Below are 17,241 nucleotides of genomic sequence, written 5' to 3'. Positions count from 1 at the left end.
AGCAGGGTGTAGGGCTGTTGTACTTAGGGTTGCTATGAGTTTCAAATGCCTCGACGGCACATAATAACAACAACAACAACAATAGATATCAGCAGTTAGTATATTTTGGGGTGTGTGGAGTCTTTTGAGGTGCCGAAATGTTTGTTTCTTTATCTGGGTGCTGGTCCTGTGGGAATATTCGTACTAAAAATGTGTCAAGTTGTGTTATTAGTATTTGCATATTTTCCATATTTTCTTTTATGTAACTACTTAATACTTGCATCAAAAAGAAAACAATCTTTGCATCCTTTGTCCTGAGAACTGTATTTTATATTACCATCAATTTTATTAGGGGCTCTAGTGCCCCAGTGGTTAAGTATTCAGCTGTTAACTGAATCATGGGTGGTTCAAATCCACTAGCTTCTCTGTAGGAGAAAAGACCTGGTGATATACTCCCCTAAAGATTATAGTCTGAGAAACCCTGTGGGCGGTTCTGCTTTGTTCTATAGGGTCACCATGAATCAGAATCAACTCAACAATACACAGCAACAGTAATGTTAAATGTTCAGAGGGTTTCCAATCTTTAATATCCTTTCCTGTGCATAAAGATGTGCTGACAGCTGGACACCTTACAGGCTGCAGCCCATCTAACCTTGGTAAGTGGCCCCATTTCAGAGTTGGCCTCGAGCTGACAGGCATATTGTGAGGGTCGTGCTTCATCTCGTTGACAGCTGGAGTTGTCACGGCAGCAAAGCCCAGAGAAAACCAGGCAGTGGACTGTGCTTCCCACCCTTAGGCTGCGAGGCACAAGCCCCAGCAATGGAAAGATTAAAAAGCCTCTCAATTTAAAGAGACAAGGGGGAGGGGAATGTGGGCTGCACAATTTATAAATAGACATTGCCCGAGGCTGCCTGATGGTGAAATGGTTGTTTAGTAAATCTTTCTCCTTTAGGGATTCTATTACCAGGGACTATTGTGAAAGACCACTTTTGCTTTGTCTTTTGGGGGGAGAGCTTGGGTTTCACCAAGCCAGCCCTGTTGGATACTAGTTCTCTCTGCCGGATTCAGGCACAGGCCTTCAGCATTTTGAATCACCTTTCCATGGAGCACAAAGATGATGATGATGATGATATATCTTTTGCCAAATGGATGAGCAGCTTCTGGGGTCACAGCTGCACAGAGGAGGATGAGAGGAAACTCCGGGAGCGCCATCGACCACAAGCCGCAGGTTACAGGAAAACCTCCCTGCCCTGCCCCGTGAGTCATACAGGGCAGGGGACACCTGGGATTGGGGGGATTGCTTTTAGATAATCTTTGGAAGCACTCTGGGAAGTACAGTTTTCCTTGGCTCAAAATTTTCCAAACCATATTTTTGTTTGTTTTGTATTGACAAAAATTGCTTTTAAATAAGTCTTATCTTCAAGGGGGCCTGATTGTCATCTAGGAGGTAAATGATTTATTCATTTTCAGTAATCTGAGATCTTAATCTGCCAGTTGGGAGCTCCTGGTAAGCCTGAGATAATCCCACTGAGTGATGTGTTGTTGTTGGATGCCTTTGAGTGGGTCGACTCATGGCGACTCATGTGTTTCTAAGCAGAACTGTTGCAGAGAGTTTTCTTGACTCTAATCTTTATGGAAGCAGTTTGCCAGGCCTTTCTTCTGTGGAATCATTTGATAAGTTTCAACTGCCAGCCTTTGGGCCAGCAGTGAACTGCTTGCTGTATCTGAGCAACATGATTCAAACTCAAGGAAAGAAACTCGTTATGATTAGTGGTGTGTGCAGCATTGTTCTGAGGAAGTGTGTTACTTTCCACTAGAGAGGTTTTGAAATACTGAAATTAGCTCAATTGGTGGACATTGGGGGCCTGGGGGTTGTAGCTAACAAATCACTCCCTTTGGTGCATTTTTAATATATTTTTTTCTTCTCTGCTGTTACCTGGTTTTTGAATAGGGGAGTGATGCAAAATTCTTTTGCCTTCAACACTGTTTTCCTATAGCTAAGCAGAGGGTTAAACAGAGGCCCTAGGGTCTAGGGAGCAAGGGTCCAGCAAGAAAGCAGAGAAGGGAATGAGAGGCCTTGGAAGACAGCACAGACAGCAGATCTCTCTGCTCAATTGCAGTAACTCGAAGGCCACACAGAGCATACGCATGTCTTCTGCTTCACAGTTACACAGCCGTAAGACAGTCTTTCTTTTTCACAAGTCACCTCATAGAATTCCAGCCACTGGAAAACAGTTTCCTGACCCTCTGTGTCTGAAGACTTTAGAACTCTCAAGTAAGATTTGTTGTTAGATGCTGGACAGTCAGCTCAGACCCCAGAGGGCATTAAATACAACAGAACAAAAGTTGCCTGTGTAATCTTCTGTTGGAGTCCATTGTCTCAGTGACACTGTTCTCTATCAGTCCATCTCAGTGAGTGTTTCTCCCAGCTCTTCAGTTAAAAATAAAATTTCAGGGCAATGTTTTTTTCTTTTTTTTTTTAAAAAAGGTCTAGGGTTCCCATGATGTACAATGCCTGTGAGATACATTAAAATATGTAAGGCAACCTTAATTATTCCCAGAGATTAGCAAATTTGAGGGATGAGTTCTCTTGAGACACAAGCAAAATAACTCTCTTACCAAATACATATTCAAGGACAAAGAGCAAGTTTCAACATCTGTCTGAGCTTTTCTTCAAGTGAAATATGAAATGACTGGATGACCTCAGGGGCTCCTTCTACCTCAAACTTTCCAGAATTTTTATAAAATAGACCCCTTCTACTCTGTGTTGCATAAGATAGAGACCACTTCTACTCTGTATTGCTTGGGGTTGCCAGGAATAAAAATTAAATCAATAGTCACTATCCTTTTTCAAATTAATATAAGCTAAATATTAGATTATCACACTCTTTTTAATCTCTTATGTTCCACTAAATGAGGTATTCATGGTGTATGAAACAGTAGCATAATTAGTTTTATCACTACTAATTTTTAGAGAGTAAGAGCCAGGAACAAACAGAAAATCCCCCGATTTTTAATTTAGCATAAGAGCCTTTTGGAGTCACAGAAAATACGAAACCAAACCCCCCCCAAAACAAAAAAAACCAACCCCAAAACAAAAAAACACACACTTGCAAAATACAGTTTTTTAAATAAATTGTAGCATCAACCAGGCTTTTCAAACTGAGATAATTCACTCTATTTAGAGATACTCACTTTTAGGTTGCAATGTTCTTCTTAAACTATTGAGAAATAGCAGAATCTGTTATGGATAGCATTCTTAAATGGGGTTCAAATGACCTCTTTTTCTGCTTGCCCTTGCTGCAGGCAGTGACCTGAATTAACCTGTTCAGATTCTGAGTAAACAGTGAATTCCATAATTATCAGAACAACCTACTGAAAGCATGTCTTTATTCAGGGAGAAAAAAACTCATGGAACAAAAGTTAAAGCCTGATTGAACAGAGTTGAAAAAGAGCAAATACAGAATACCCACCAGGAGACCCAGAGGAGCTATTGCGCAGAGACCTGGAAGGTCATTTCGATTCCTGTTGACCTGATTGGAAAGAGTAGATCTACCATGGGGTTGCCAAGGCCGTATATCTTTTTGGAAGTGACTACTGCATCTTTCTCCCACAGAGTGGCTTGGCCTGTTTCAAATACTGAACTTCTAGTTAGCAGTCAGAAACTTTAACCAATAAAGCACTGAGTTTCCTTTGAAGATAGTTGTTGTTAGGTGCCATTGAATTGGATACAACTCATAGCAACTCTTTGTTGTTATTTTTTTAAATAAAACTTATTTTTATATTTGTTTGCTTACAAAGTTCATATATGTTGTTTCTCACACCAGATCTTTCCCATTTCTTTTACCCACTCCTCCCTCTACCTATCAAATTGTGTGACCCTATGATTAACCCCCCACTCCACTCCCACCCATCCTCACCACTCTGCTCCCGCTCACCCTCTTTTGGATCCTCATACACATTTTACTAGTTATCTTTCTATTTCTACAATAATGGTCCTATACAGTATTTGTCTTTATGGGGCCCAAGTTAGTTCACTTCATAATGCTCTCCAGTCTCTCCCATGTTATGTAGTAATTTTCAAAATGATTGTTCCTGCATGCAGCTTAGTACGCCATCATGTGAATGTATCAATTTCTCAATCCATTGTGGTTGAGATTGTGGTTTGACATTTGGGTTCTTTCCATGTTCTTGCATTGGTCAATAACACTGCTATGATCATTGGTGTACCATTAGTGTCCCAGTTCCAATTTTCTCTGGCTACATTCAAAGCAATGGAATAGCTGGTCCATATGGGATTTCTATGTTCACCTTTTTGAGGAAACACACAAACTGCCTTCCAGAGAACTTGTCTCATTTTACAATCCCACCAACAATGTATAAGAGTTCCTATTTCTTCACATCCTCTCCAATATTTATTGCTAGCTGTTCTGTTAAACTTTGCCACTGCTACTGGGGTGAGATGGTATCTCATTGTGGTTTTGATTTCATAGCAACTCTTTGAACAACAGATATGAACCCTGTTCTGTCCGGTGCCGTCTTAATAATCTCTGACACAAGTGAGCCCATTGCTGTTTGCAGTGTGTTTGGCAAATCTGGTTGAGGGTCTTCCTTTCTTTGATTAACCCTGCACTTTTTCTTGCATGATGTCTCATCCCTTTCCAAGGCATAGCCTCTCCTAGGAACATAGCCAAATTATGTGAGGTGAAGCTTTGCCATCCTGGCTTTTAGGAAGCACTTTGGCTGCACTTTTCTAGACTTACCTGTTCTCTTGGCAGTCTGTGAGATATTCAGTGCTCCAACACCACAATTCAAAGGCAGCAATTCTTTTTCCTTCATCCTTATTTATGGTCCAGCTTTCAGATGCAAAAGACACATGCATGAATTAGGCACATCTTAGTCTTCAAACTGACATCATTTCTCCTCAGCAATTTGGGGAGGTCCTTGACAGCAAACTTTCCCAATGTAGTATATTTTCTGATCTCTTGACTTCTGGCACCAAGGGCATTGATTGTGGATCCAATTTCAATCTTTTCTTCATCTATCATGATGTTACTTTTTTATCTGTCCAGTCTTCTTGATGTTGATAAGTAATCAATATTGAAAACTTAACCTCTGATTCCAAAGAAAGTAGTTAAGGAGCTTGATTCTTCATACTTTCTGGTGGCAAACTTATAGAAAAGTGAATTGTCCTGCAAAACCAAAGGCTTTCTGGTAGTTCAAATCCATCAACAACCCCTTGGAAGAAAGATGAGCAATCTCCTCCCTGTAAAATTATAGCCTCGGAAACCTCAATAACACTGAGATACTTTTTTAAAAATTATTTTTATTTTATATTGGTTTGCATACAAAATTCATATAAATTGTGTTTCATTTATACACATTGTGTTTTACCCATTCCTCTCTCACATTGTGTTCATATGATCATTCCCATTACGTTGTATTTTACAAACATAATCACCATTGATTCATGACCAATTGATCCACCATTGACCCTCTTTTCAGGTCCTCACTGGATCTTTCCAATTCCTTCACCTCCTCCCTCTGCCCTTCAGTCTCTGTGACCTCATGATTTCCCCCCTCCGTCCACCCTCAGCCTCCCTCCTCCCTCAGCCTCCCTCCTCCTTCCACTTCCCACTTTGGACTTTTGTACACATTTTACTAGTAGAAATTATTCTACTTTTACAATAATAGCCTTATGTGATATTTGTCTTTATGAGACTTAATTTACTTAACTACTGCTCTCCAGCAACTCCCATGTTATATAGTATCTTTTGAAATTATTGCTCCTGAGTGCTGCATAGTCTTCTATCATGTGACTATACCACAATTTCTCAATCCATTTGTTTGTTGATGGACATTTAGGCTATTTTCATTTTCTTGCTATGGTGAGTAATGATGCTATGAGCATTGGTGTACAGATCTGTTCATGTCTCATTTTTATTTTTCTCAGGGTATATTCCTAGTAGTGGAATAGCTGGGTCATGCGGGATTTCTATGTCCAGCTTTTTGAGGAAGTGTCAAACTGCCTTCCAGTGTGGTTGTATCATTTCAAAATCCCACCAACAGTGTATGAGAGTTTCAATCTTTCCAAATCCTCTCAAACATCTATTGCTTGCTGTCCTATTAAACTTGCTACACAGGTGAGATGGTATCTCTTTGTGATTTTGATTTGTATCTCTCTGATTATCAGTGATTTTGAGCATTTCTTCATGTGTCTGTTAGCCATTCAAATGTCTTCCTCTGTGAAAAGTCTTTGTCTTTTGCTCATTTTGTAATTGGGTTATCAGTCTTTTACTTGTGGAGGCCCTGTAGTGTTCTGTAAACTTTTGTTATAAGATCCTTGTCTGTAGGTTTTCTTTTCACCCTATTGGTAAAGTTTTTGGTTCACACAGAGACTTAATCTTTATAAGGTTCCATTCATTGATGTTATCCTCTCCTGGTTGTGCATTTCTGGCTGTATTTGCCAGCCTCTTCATACCATAGGCTAGGTCTTATAAGTTTGGCCCCATTTGGTCTCATGACCTTTATAGTTTGGGCCTTTATCCCTAGGTCTCTGATTCACCTTGAGTTGATTTTTGTTTATGGTATGAAATGTGAATCCTGTTTCAGCTTTCTTTGGGTAGAAGTCCAGTTTTGCTAGCACCATTTGTTGAAGAAGTTGTAGTTTCCCAATTTGATAGGCTTTGTTTCCTTGTTGTGCACTAGTTGATCATAGGCAGATGGATTAATTTCTGGGTTCTCATTTCTATTCCATTGATTTGTGTGTCTATCATTATACTAGTACCACTCTGTTTTGGTTATTACACCTGTAGTAACCAATTACTGTAGTAGGTTTGGAAATCAGGGAGTGCTATGCTTCCCACTGCATTCTTATTTCTCAGAAGTATTTTGCTTATTTAGGGCTTCTTTCCTTTCCAAATAAATTTGCCAATTGCTTTTTCCTATCTTTTAAAAAACTGTATTTGGTACCTGTATTGAGATTGCATTAAGCATGTGGATTGCTTTTGGTAGGATTGTGATTGTCACTATATTGACTCTTCCATGAACAAGAGAACATCTTTCCATTTATGTACATCTCTTATTGTTTCTTGCAGAAGTATTTTATTGTTATCTTTATAAAGATCTTCTGTGTCTCTAGTTAGATTTACTGCCAAGTACCTCAATTTGTGGTTGGCTATGAAATGAAATGTGCAAAAGAGCTGGAGTTGGAAAATCAAAAGGGCTGAACTTGGTTGACATGTCTTAAGCTGCAGGAACTAAAGAACAAGTTCAAGCCTTGGGTTGCAATTCTTAAGGATGCTACGGACAAAATATTAAACAATCCAGGAACCACTAAAAGAAAATGAAAGAAGTATACAAAGTCACTGTACCGAAAAGAATTGGCTGACATAGAAAAATTACAAAAAACATACAATCAAGAGGCAATGGTGATGAAGGAGGGAGTATAGGCTTTTCTGAAGGACTTGTAAAAAAGTAAGACCCTAGGAAATGATGTGATACCAACTGACATATTTCAACAGAAAGATACTGCCCTAGGTGTGTTCACCAGATCATGCCAGGAAATCTGGAAGACATATATATGCCCAACTGGCTGAAAAGTATCCATATTTATTCTCATTGCAAAAAAATGGTGACCTGACTGAGTGTCACAAATTATTGAACAATATCACTAATATCACAAAAATAAAAAATCTTCAGCAAAATCCTGCTGAAGATTATCCAAAAACAACTGGAACATTGACAAAGAACCAACAGAAATACAAGCTGAGTTTATGAGAGGGCGTGACACTAGAGACATTATTGTCAATGCCAGCTGGATCTTGGCAGAAGCAAAGAGAGTACCACAGGAATATCTATCTGTGTTTCATTGACTATGCAAAGGCATTTGACTATGTGGATCACAATCAATTACAGCTAACCCTGAGAAGAATGGGAATGCCAGAACACTTGATTGTGTTCATTCAAATCCTATACTCAGACCAGGAAGCAGTCCTCAAAACAACAAGGAAACACTGCATGGTTCAAAATCAAGAAAGGAGTGCATTTCCATATCTTTTCAGTCTATATGTGGAACACGTCATATGGAGGGCTAGACTTTATGGGGAGGAATGTGGCATCAGAATTGGAAGAAGACTCATCATCAATCTGCTGTAGAAGGTAAGGCTTGTGTCTTCAATATGGATTGAAGTTCAGCATCAAGAAGACAAAGATTCTCATCATTGGACCAATTGGCATCGCCATGATAGATGGAGAAGAGAATGAGGTTGTTAACAGTTACAGCTTGTTTGGTTCCACTATCAACATTTTTGGCACCAGCAGTCACAAAATCAAAAGACCATTTACTGCTATCAGAGACCTCTCCAGAGTACTAAAAAGCAAGTAAGTCAGTTTAGAGACTAGGGTGTGCCTGTTCCAGGCTATGGTCTTACAATTAGTTGTTACGCATCAAAGAGCTGGACAATGACCAAGGATGAGAGAAGAAGGAAGACTCGATGCCTTTGAGCTGTAGTGCTGGAGAAGTCTTGAACATACCATGGACCATCAGGAAAATAAATAGGTATATCTTGGAGAGGGTGAAACCAAGTTTCTACTTGGAAGCTGGGATTTTTAAGCTTTGTCTTACATACTTTGGGCACATGGCCAGGAGGGACTGGTCATTGCAGAAGGACATCATGCTCGGAAGGGTGGAAGGACAGCAGAGGATGAGATGGTTTGATACAGTAACTGGGGCAATGGGAGTGGGTGTTTTGGAGGCCGTGAGACTGGTTCAGGACAGAGCAGGCTTCAGGGCTGTTGTACATAAGGTTGGTATGAGTCTCAGGCAACTCGACGGCACATAACAACAACAACATGGTAAATAATATTGCTTTCTTAGTTTCCTTTTCTATGTTTCCTTTGTTACCTTAGAGAAAGGAATCCTACTGATTTTTGTATATTGATCTTGTATGCTTCCACTCTAATAAACCGGTTATTAATAATACTAATAATACTAAGCCTAAGAGTTATTTTGTTGATTCCTTTGGGTTATCTATGTACACTATCATATCATCTGCATATAGAGATAGTTTTACCACCTCTTTGCTAATTTAGATGCCTCTTACTTCCTTTTCTTGTCAGATTCCTCTAGCAAGTATTTCCAAGTCAATATCCAGTAGAAATCGTGAAAGTTGGGAAGCCTTGCCTGGTTCCTGTTTGTAAGAAGGATGCCTTGAGTCTTTCTCCATTGAGGATAGTGTTAGTTCTTGATTTTGCATAAATACTTTTCAGTATGTAGAGGGAATTTCTGTCTATTTCTATTTTTCTGAGTGTTTTAATTAGGAAAGGGTTTGGGATTTAGTTGAAGCATTTGACAGGATCATGTGGTTGGGTTTTTTTTTTTTTTTTTTTTTTGTGTTGTGCTCTCCTTTTTTTTTTTTTTTTGTTTTGGCGTGTTTTTGTATCCGTTTTGTGTGTCCCTTTGTTCTTGCCATTTTTTTTTATGTGCTGTTGGAGTCTGTTGGCCAAGATTTTGTTAAGGATTTTTGTGTCTATATTCATAAGAGATATTGGTCTGTAGCTTTCTTTTTTGGCAATGTCTTTGCCTGGTTTCAGGTTCAGGGTTATGCTTGCTTCATGAATTGACTCTGGAAGTGTTCCTTCTTTTCTTTTCCTTGGATTAAATTTAGTAGAATTGATGATAGATCTTCTCTGAATGTTTGGTAGATTTCAGCTGTGAAGCCATATGGGCCAGGACTAGTAGTTTTTGTGATTTTTTTTTTCCCCCTAAGAAGTATTTTTATGATCTGCTCAATTTCTTGTTTTGTGATGAGTCTTTTCAAGTGGTCCAAATCTGTCCATGTCAATCTGAGTAGGGTGTGAGTTTCAATGAATGTACCTACTTCCTCTAGGTTTTAAAATTTATTGGAGTATAGATTTTCATAATATTCCAATATAATAATTTTTATTTACTTTTATCTGGTTCTGTTGTAATGTTACCTTTATCATTTCTTATTCAAGTTATTTATGTCTTCTCTTTCTTTTCTTTTGTTAAATTTGTCAATGGCTTGTCTTGTTGATGGTTTCAGTTGTTTTTCTGTTTTCTGTCACATTGGTGCCAGCTCTTTTCCTTATAATTTCCTTTTTTCTAGAGTCTGTGGAGTTGGATTGTTGTTCTTTTTCTATTTGATGGAGGTGTTAAGTTATTGATTTTACTTCTTTCTTCTTTTTTTATATGCTTGCCTATTGCTATGAACTGTCCCCTGAGGACTGCCTTAGCTGCACTTCAGAGGTTTTGGCATGTTGTATTTTTCATTATCATTTGTTTCAAGGAACTTTCAAAAAAATTTTTTTTTCATCCATAACCCAAGCATTTTCTAGCATGGAGCTATTTTGCCATGTGAATACCTTTGTGATCTTTACTCTTTTGTCATTAATTTCTAGTTTTATGTAATTGTGGTATAAGAAGATACTTTGTATTATTTCAGTGTTTTTTTATTTATTGAGGCTTACTTTGTGCCCTAATATATTATCAGTCCTGGAGATTGTACCATGTGCACTTGAAAACACAACTAAATTGAGTTTTAGTTAGGTGCAGTACCCTGAATATATCTATAAGTTCAAGTTGGCTGTATAGTTAGATCTTCTTCATTCTTGTTAAGTTTCTTTTTAATTGATCTATCTTCTGGTTAAAGTCTCCTATCACTATTGTGGTGCTGTCTATTTCTTTCTTCAATTCTGTTAACCATAGTTTTATGAATTTTGTAGGTCTATGATTTGCTGCATAGATGTTGACCAATGTTATGTCTTCTTGGTCTCTTGTGCCTTTAATCATGATAGAGTGCTTTTTCTTTATATTTTATGGTAATTTTCATCCTGAAGTCTAACTTTTCCCAGAGATTGGTATTGCCACTCTTGCTTTTTTGTGTGTCATTTGCTTAGTATTTTCTCCCTCCTTTGATATCTAGTCTATCTTTTTCCTTTTTTCTTAGATGGGTCTTTTGTAGACAGCATATTGGAGGCTTTGTTTTTTTAATCAATTCTGCTACTCTTTGTCTTTTAATAGGTGCATTTAGTTCATTCACATTAAGTGTGATTATGTACATGCAGGTTTTAATGTTGTCATTTTGCTGTATTTCTTTTTCTGTTGTTTCTGGCTACTACCGTCCACTCACTTCCCTTTGGTGTCTCTGTGGGCAGGACTTCCTTTAGAAAGTTTTGTATTGTTAGTCTTGTTTTCACAAATTCCTTAAGTTTCTGATCTTTCTGCACATAACCTTATTTCTCCTTCATATATGATGGACAGCTTTGTGGGGTACAGAATCCTTGTCCAGCAATTGTTTTCCTCCCAGCCTTCTGTATATGCCATCCCATTGTCTTTTTGCTTGTATGGTTTTACTGAGAAATCAGAACTTAGTCTAATTGATTCCCCTTTGTAGGGACTGTTTGTCTCACACGTCTTTTAGCATTCTATCCTTCATTTTTGTAGAATTTGACCATGGCATATCTTGATGTTTTTCCTTTTGGATCTCATCTGTTCATTGAGATTCCTGAATGCAGATTTCCTCATTTTTCATGATACCCGGCACATTTTCCTCTAGGACTTCCATGATTTTCTCAGTGCTTTCTCTATCCCTCTTTGTTTTTTCTCCTCCCCTCCCTCCTCCTCCAGACTCCTTAGAGGTATGGGATTCTCTTTTTCCCCCCTCTGGGATTCTGATCATATGTATGTTGTTCCGTTTTATATCATCCCACATGATTCTAATGTTTTCTTCATTTTACTTCAATCTCCTCTCTGTTTTGCCTTATAGAAAGTAAATACCAGAAAAATCTCAATTTGTGCTTTATTTTCTATGCAAAGGCATTTGACTGTATGGACCATGAGAAGCTGTGGCTGACATTGAGAAGAATGGGAATCCCAGAGCACTTGATTGTACTCATGAGGAACCAATACCTGGATTAGGAGGCTGTTGCATGAATGGAGGAGGGGAGTACTGCATGGCTCGAAATTGGGAATGGAGTGTGTCAGGGATGTATTCTATCTCCTTATTTGCTCAATTTGTATGCTGAGCAAATTATCCAAGAAGCTGGACTCAAGAAGAGGAATGTGGCATCAGGACTGAAGGGAGACTCATCAATAACCTGCATTATGCAGATGACACAACCTTGCTTGTTGAAAGTGAGGAGGACTTGGAGCACTTTTTGCAGAGATTAAGGAATGCAGCCTTCAGGATGAATTGCATCTTAATGTCAAGAAAACAAGATTCTTACCGTTGGACCAATGGGTAGTGTCATGATGGGTGGAGAAGAGATTGAAATTGTCAACAGCTTCATCTTGCTTGTATCTACAGTTAACACCCTTGGTACAAACAGTCAGGAAATAGGCAGACAAACTTCACTTGGAAAATCTGCAGTTAGGGACCTTTCCAAATTATTGAGGAGTAATGATGACTGTTTGAGGACTAAGGTATGTCTGATTCAGGCCATAGTCTTTCCAATTCCTAGCTGTGTATCTGAGATCTAGACAATGAATAAGGATGACAGAAAAATAAGCTGTGATTTTGGAAAAGAACACTGAACATCCCATGGATGGCCAAGAGAACGAACAGATATGTCTTGGAGAGGTGCAGCTGGAGTGTTCTTTGGAGGCAAGAATAATGAGGCTTCACCTCACATACTTTGGACATATTGGTAGGAGGTGCTATTTCTTGGAGAGGGACACAATGTTGGGAAGGGTGGAGGGTTGGTATAAGAGAGGAAGACCCTCAATCAAGTGGATTGACACAGTGACTGCTGAAATGGGCTCTTGTGTGCCAGGAATTGTGAGGATGCCACAGGACAGGACTAGGTTCAGATCTTTTATTCATAGGGTCGCTATGAGTCGTACTCGACTCGATGGTAGCTAACAACAACAACAACAACAACAATGTTCCCATTGAGGGTATTGTCTTCCTACTCACTGAGTCTCTGTTCCATCCCTTCTATTCTGCTTTTCAATCTCTCTAGTATTTTGAAAACTTCTGCCATTTTAATCTTGATATTCGGGATAGCATTTCCATGCATTTCAGTTATTTCCAGTACTTCATCAGCTGTATCCTCTGTCTTGTGTTGATTTTAAAATTTATTTTACTTTTTAATCTATAGCATCCTTTCTTTCTCTCTTTTTTTAAGTGTTATCTGAGGGAATCATTCTCACTAGGTATCCTAAAATCCAATGTGAGTCAGTTATGAGCTTGTTAAAATTTGATGGCATTGAGCTTTTAGTTGAGTAAGAGGAAAGGAATAAGCAGAGAGAAAGCAAGAGGAAGCTGAGTCCCCTGACAACTTTGCGAGCTTTAATATGGATCTTCTGTGCCCCATGTGGTAACACTATGTCTGGCCTACATGCTATGATTTGAAGGAACACTGAGGAAACCAATATACTCTAGACTATTCTTTAAAAATCATCTTTACCTCTTTATATACTTTCTCCTTTTACCCAATTTAAAGCCTGGGAAGGTATTTTTGGTTTTCATCCATATCCCTGATTAGCCTGAGAGGTTTTCTTGCACTGTGGCATTCACTACAGGAGTGGGTTAGGTGAGCATGTCCCCCTTAAGAAGATTCTTCACAAACTTGGAGGAAGAAAGGATGTGCCTGCCTTGGGACTTATTGCTTACAAGTGTCATGATTGACAGTAGTTCTTGTACTTTAGATTTTATTTATATTTCTTTTTATTTTTTAATTTTATTATTTTGTGTGTGTACATCAAATTGAATCTGACTGGTACAGGAGGAGATTGCCCCTCCTTCTCCGGCAGAGCATCTGGTGGATTCGAACTGCATACCTCCGAGATTGCAGTGCAGCTTCTTGCCAGTAGGCCACCAGAGCTCCCTATTTATATTTCTTTTCTATAGGGACCACATCTTAATCTAAAGGGAGAAAACTAATTATAGAATTTCAGGCATCAGTTACAACTCTACAGGGGAACTTTCACATTCTGTCCTATGCACTTGTTTTCTCTCCTCTCCTGGAGGCTAAGGTAGAGGATTTGCTAGAAAAGCAGCAAAGTGAAAGTCATCAAGATGAGTGCTCTGGAGTGATTATCTTAGTGTCTTTTATTTACTAGCTGTGTAATTCAAGCAAGTGACTTAATCTTTCTTTGTCTCAGTGTCCCATATGTACACGGCATCTATAATAATAGTACCACATAAGTATATTGTAAAGACTCAACAAGTAAATAATGTATTGAGACTGAACTTGGTCTCAACAGTATTATTATTATTATTATTTCAGAAGTCCTGAAACTTGAATTTGTTTTTCTGAGTGCTTTCAGTGTATTACTTCAAAGGCTCCAGGGTTTTGCATTCTACCTTTCTTTCGTTGTCTCTGGTGTCCATTTTTCTTTTCTATTACAATGAGATGCTAGTCAGTAATTATGTTGAAGATGGGTAAAATGTGTATGTAGTTCATGCCAACAAAGAGGACGACCAGGAGTTAAGAGCTAATAGAGAAGCTATTTTTAAAGAGAATTGAATTCAACGTCATTTGGGAGTTAGGATCCAAGTGTCATGTGGTCTAGATGGTTTGGGTTGGCTATTTCAATTATTGTCGACATGAAACAAGGCCTTGAATTGTCCCTTAGGAGGAAGTTCCAGACTCCTAGGCATGGAATGTTTTAGGCTGTGAAGAATTTTTTCTTGAAGCTTTTCTTTGTGTGTTCAGATTATAGTTTATTATTATGGTTTTTTTCTTCTTCTTCTGTCATCTTTTTCCATGGTTTAGCTGTAAACTCCATAGCAATTGATTGTAAAAGATCATGGCCTGACTCAGGTGCACCTTGGTCTTCAAACTCACATCATTGCTGTCCAATATTTTGGAGAAGGCCCTGACAGTGAAGTTTCCTAAATCATGTCTCCTGATCTACTGATTGCTGGTACCAAAGGTGCTGAATGTTGATCAAAATGGCATTTCGTATCTGTATAATTATGGTTTTAATGATAGTTTCACATTATATATGACAATCAAGAGATAAGGAGATGTATTACTTTGGGCATATTGGCTGTCAGGGATCTCTTCAAAATACTGAAGAACAATGTTGTCAGTCTGAAGAGTAAAGTGTGTCAGATTTGGGCCGTGGTCTTTTCATTTACTTGCTATGCTTCTGAGAGCTAGACAATGAATAAGGATGACAGAAGAAGAATTGATGAGTTGAGCTGTGGTGTTGGAGAAGAGCACTGAATGTCTAAAACATTCTACCAAAACTACCAAAAACCTAAACAGGTGTATCTTGGAAAAGGTGCAGCCAGAGTGCTCCTTCAAGGCAAGGATCATGAAACTTTATGTCTCATGCTTTGGATATGTTACTAGGAGAGGCTGTTTCTTGGAAATGTATGTCATGCTTAGAAAAGTGAATGAACTCAACAGTATAAGAGGTGATGAGGCTGACACAGGATAGGACAGGATTCAGGTCTGTTGTTCATAGGGTCACTATGAATCGTACTCAACTTGACAGCACCTAACAACAACAATAACTATGTAACAGTATGACAGAAGAATATATATATTTCCTATTAACATTTTAACTCTTAAAATATTCTTTAGGGGAGCATAGTATTACTCTGTCTTTATTATTTCTAAAAGATAATTTTATCAGTCAAACATTTGACAATTGTTTTTCCTGATGCTGTTTCCATAGTTACTTATTGCTCTCAAGTCAGTTCCTATTCAAAGTGACTTTCCGTTGGGTTTCTGAGGCTGTCAATTTTTATGGAAGAGACTATCCATATTTCTCCACCAAATCATGTGTTGAATTAGAACTCCTGATCTTTTGGCCAGAAACATAACACTTAATGTAGTAGACCTCTTTGTTTCCACAGTCATTTAACTCACATCCACTTCTCTCAGTTTTGATAATAGCGTTAGATTATGTTGTAAACTATTTCTTGCATAAATTTCTTTTAGACTGACTCCTGCAGAACAAAAATGATTATATTATACTAAGTCTCATAAAGAGAATGGCTTCATTGTAACTGCCAAGCTAGGGAATCATAGGAAACTAAATTGACACACAACCTTAACCTTCACAGGGGATATTGAGTTTTTTTAAATCATGGTGGAATAAGTTGGAAATGTGTGGATCACAGCCACACAGCGTAATGAATATAATCAATGTCATTGAACTGTGTATATGAAAAATGCTGAATTGGCATATATTTTGTTTTATGTATTTTGAAAATTTTTTACGATGACTTGGAGTTAGAGGATGCATAAGATACTCTTTTGACAGACTTTGTTTCATGGAACCAATGGAACTAGCTATGCTGTTTAGACCACTCTTCTGTATTGTTGTTGTTAAGCGTTGTTGAGTTAAGAACAACATAGTGACCCGATGAAGAGCAGATCTGAAGTCTGTCTGATCCTGTGCCATCCTTCCAGTCCCTGACATGCTCAGCCCATTGCTGCAGTCACTGAGAGGCTCCATAAGTCAGTGCTGGCTGCACACTTTGTAGACTGGAAGCCCAGGAACCCAGATGGTAAGCTGATAGGGATAAAATCCTGGCCTTATATGTGCACCGCCTTGCTCCAAGACTGTGAAAGATAGACGGTAAGGATTGTCCAGGACAGTGAAAGGGACAAAGTACAGATTCTGGGGGAAAATAGTCTATTTCAGGGATTGTCTTTGTGAAGGATATTGCACTAGAAGGGTATATGTTGTTGGTGATGGCCTTTGAGTGGAGCATGACTCATAGCAACCCTATGAACAAAAGGCCTGAAGCCCCTCTACAACTATAGACATTTATCAAAGTTCATAGAGTTTCTGGAGGTATGTTATTTAGGAAGTGGATGCCACTCCTGCTTCCAAAAAAGGCTATCTAAGACTCCCAGAATGGACCTCCTGAAATCAGGAAACATTTATTAAGTGGGATCTCCCTGCAACCAATGAAGTCTGCTTCCCACAAAGTTACACACTAAATCAAACTGAAGACACTATATGACATGAGGAGATATTAAGTGTATATCTTAAGGCAGGCAGTTCGATTTTGCCAGCTGCTCTGAAGGACAAATGGACAATCTCCTCCCATGTTATTTATAGCTCCCGAAAACCCACTGGAGAGTTACCTGTGATTTGGTTCCAAATCAACAGCAGTGAGATTTGAGTTTGTATTTATACCGTGACCAACAACTCATTTCAGATGTCCTCAGCTGGTCAATGGGAGATGGGTGTTGAATGTTGTAAGCAAAAGTAGGAAGGGTTGGTGGTGGAGTAGGGAAAGTGTGGGTTGTAAAAAAACAAACAAAAAA

At 38.6% G+C, this 17,241-nt stretch overlaps 1 protein-coding gene across 1 annotated transcript in view; it reads left to right on the top strand.

Annotated features, from left to right (window-relative positions):
- Nucleotides 1-1,080: 1,080 nt before the first annotated feature.
- Nucleotides 1,081-17,241, top strand: part of LNP1 (leukemia NUP98 fusion partner 1) — a 27,069-nt gene continuing 10,908 nt past the window's right edge. The window contains exon 1 of the mRNA XM_006890019.1: nt 1,081-1,236. Coding sequence (XP_006890081.1) covers nt 1,081-1,236 — 156 coding nt within the window. The remainder of the gene's footprint in view (nt 1,237-17,241) is intronic.

The sequence above is a fragment of the Elephantulus edwardii genome, unplaced genomic scaffold, assembly GCF_000299155.1.
Source record: "Elephantulus edwardii isolate Elephantulus edwardi_28Jun2011 unplaced genomic scaffold, EleEdw1.0 scaffold00085, whole genome shotgun sequence".
Classification (NCBI taxonomy): Eukaryota; Metazoa; Chordata; class Mammalia; order Macroscelidea; family Macroscelididae; genus Elephantulus; species Elephantulus edwardii.
The sequence above is the reverse complement of the archived record's forward strand: the minus strand, read 5'-3'. Positions and strand labels throughout refer to the sequence as shown.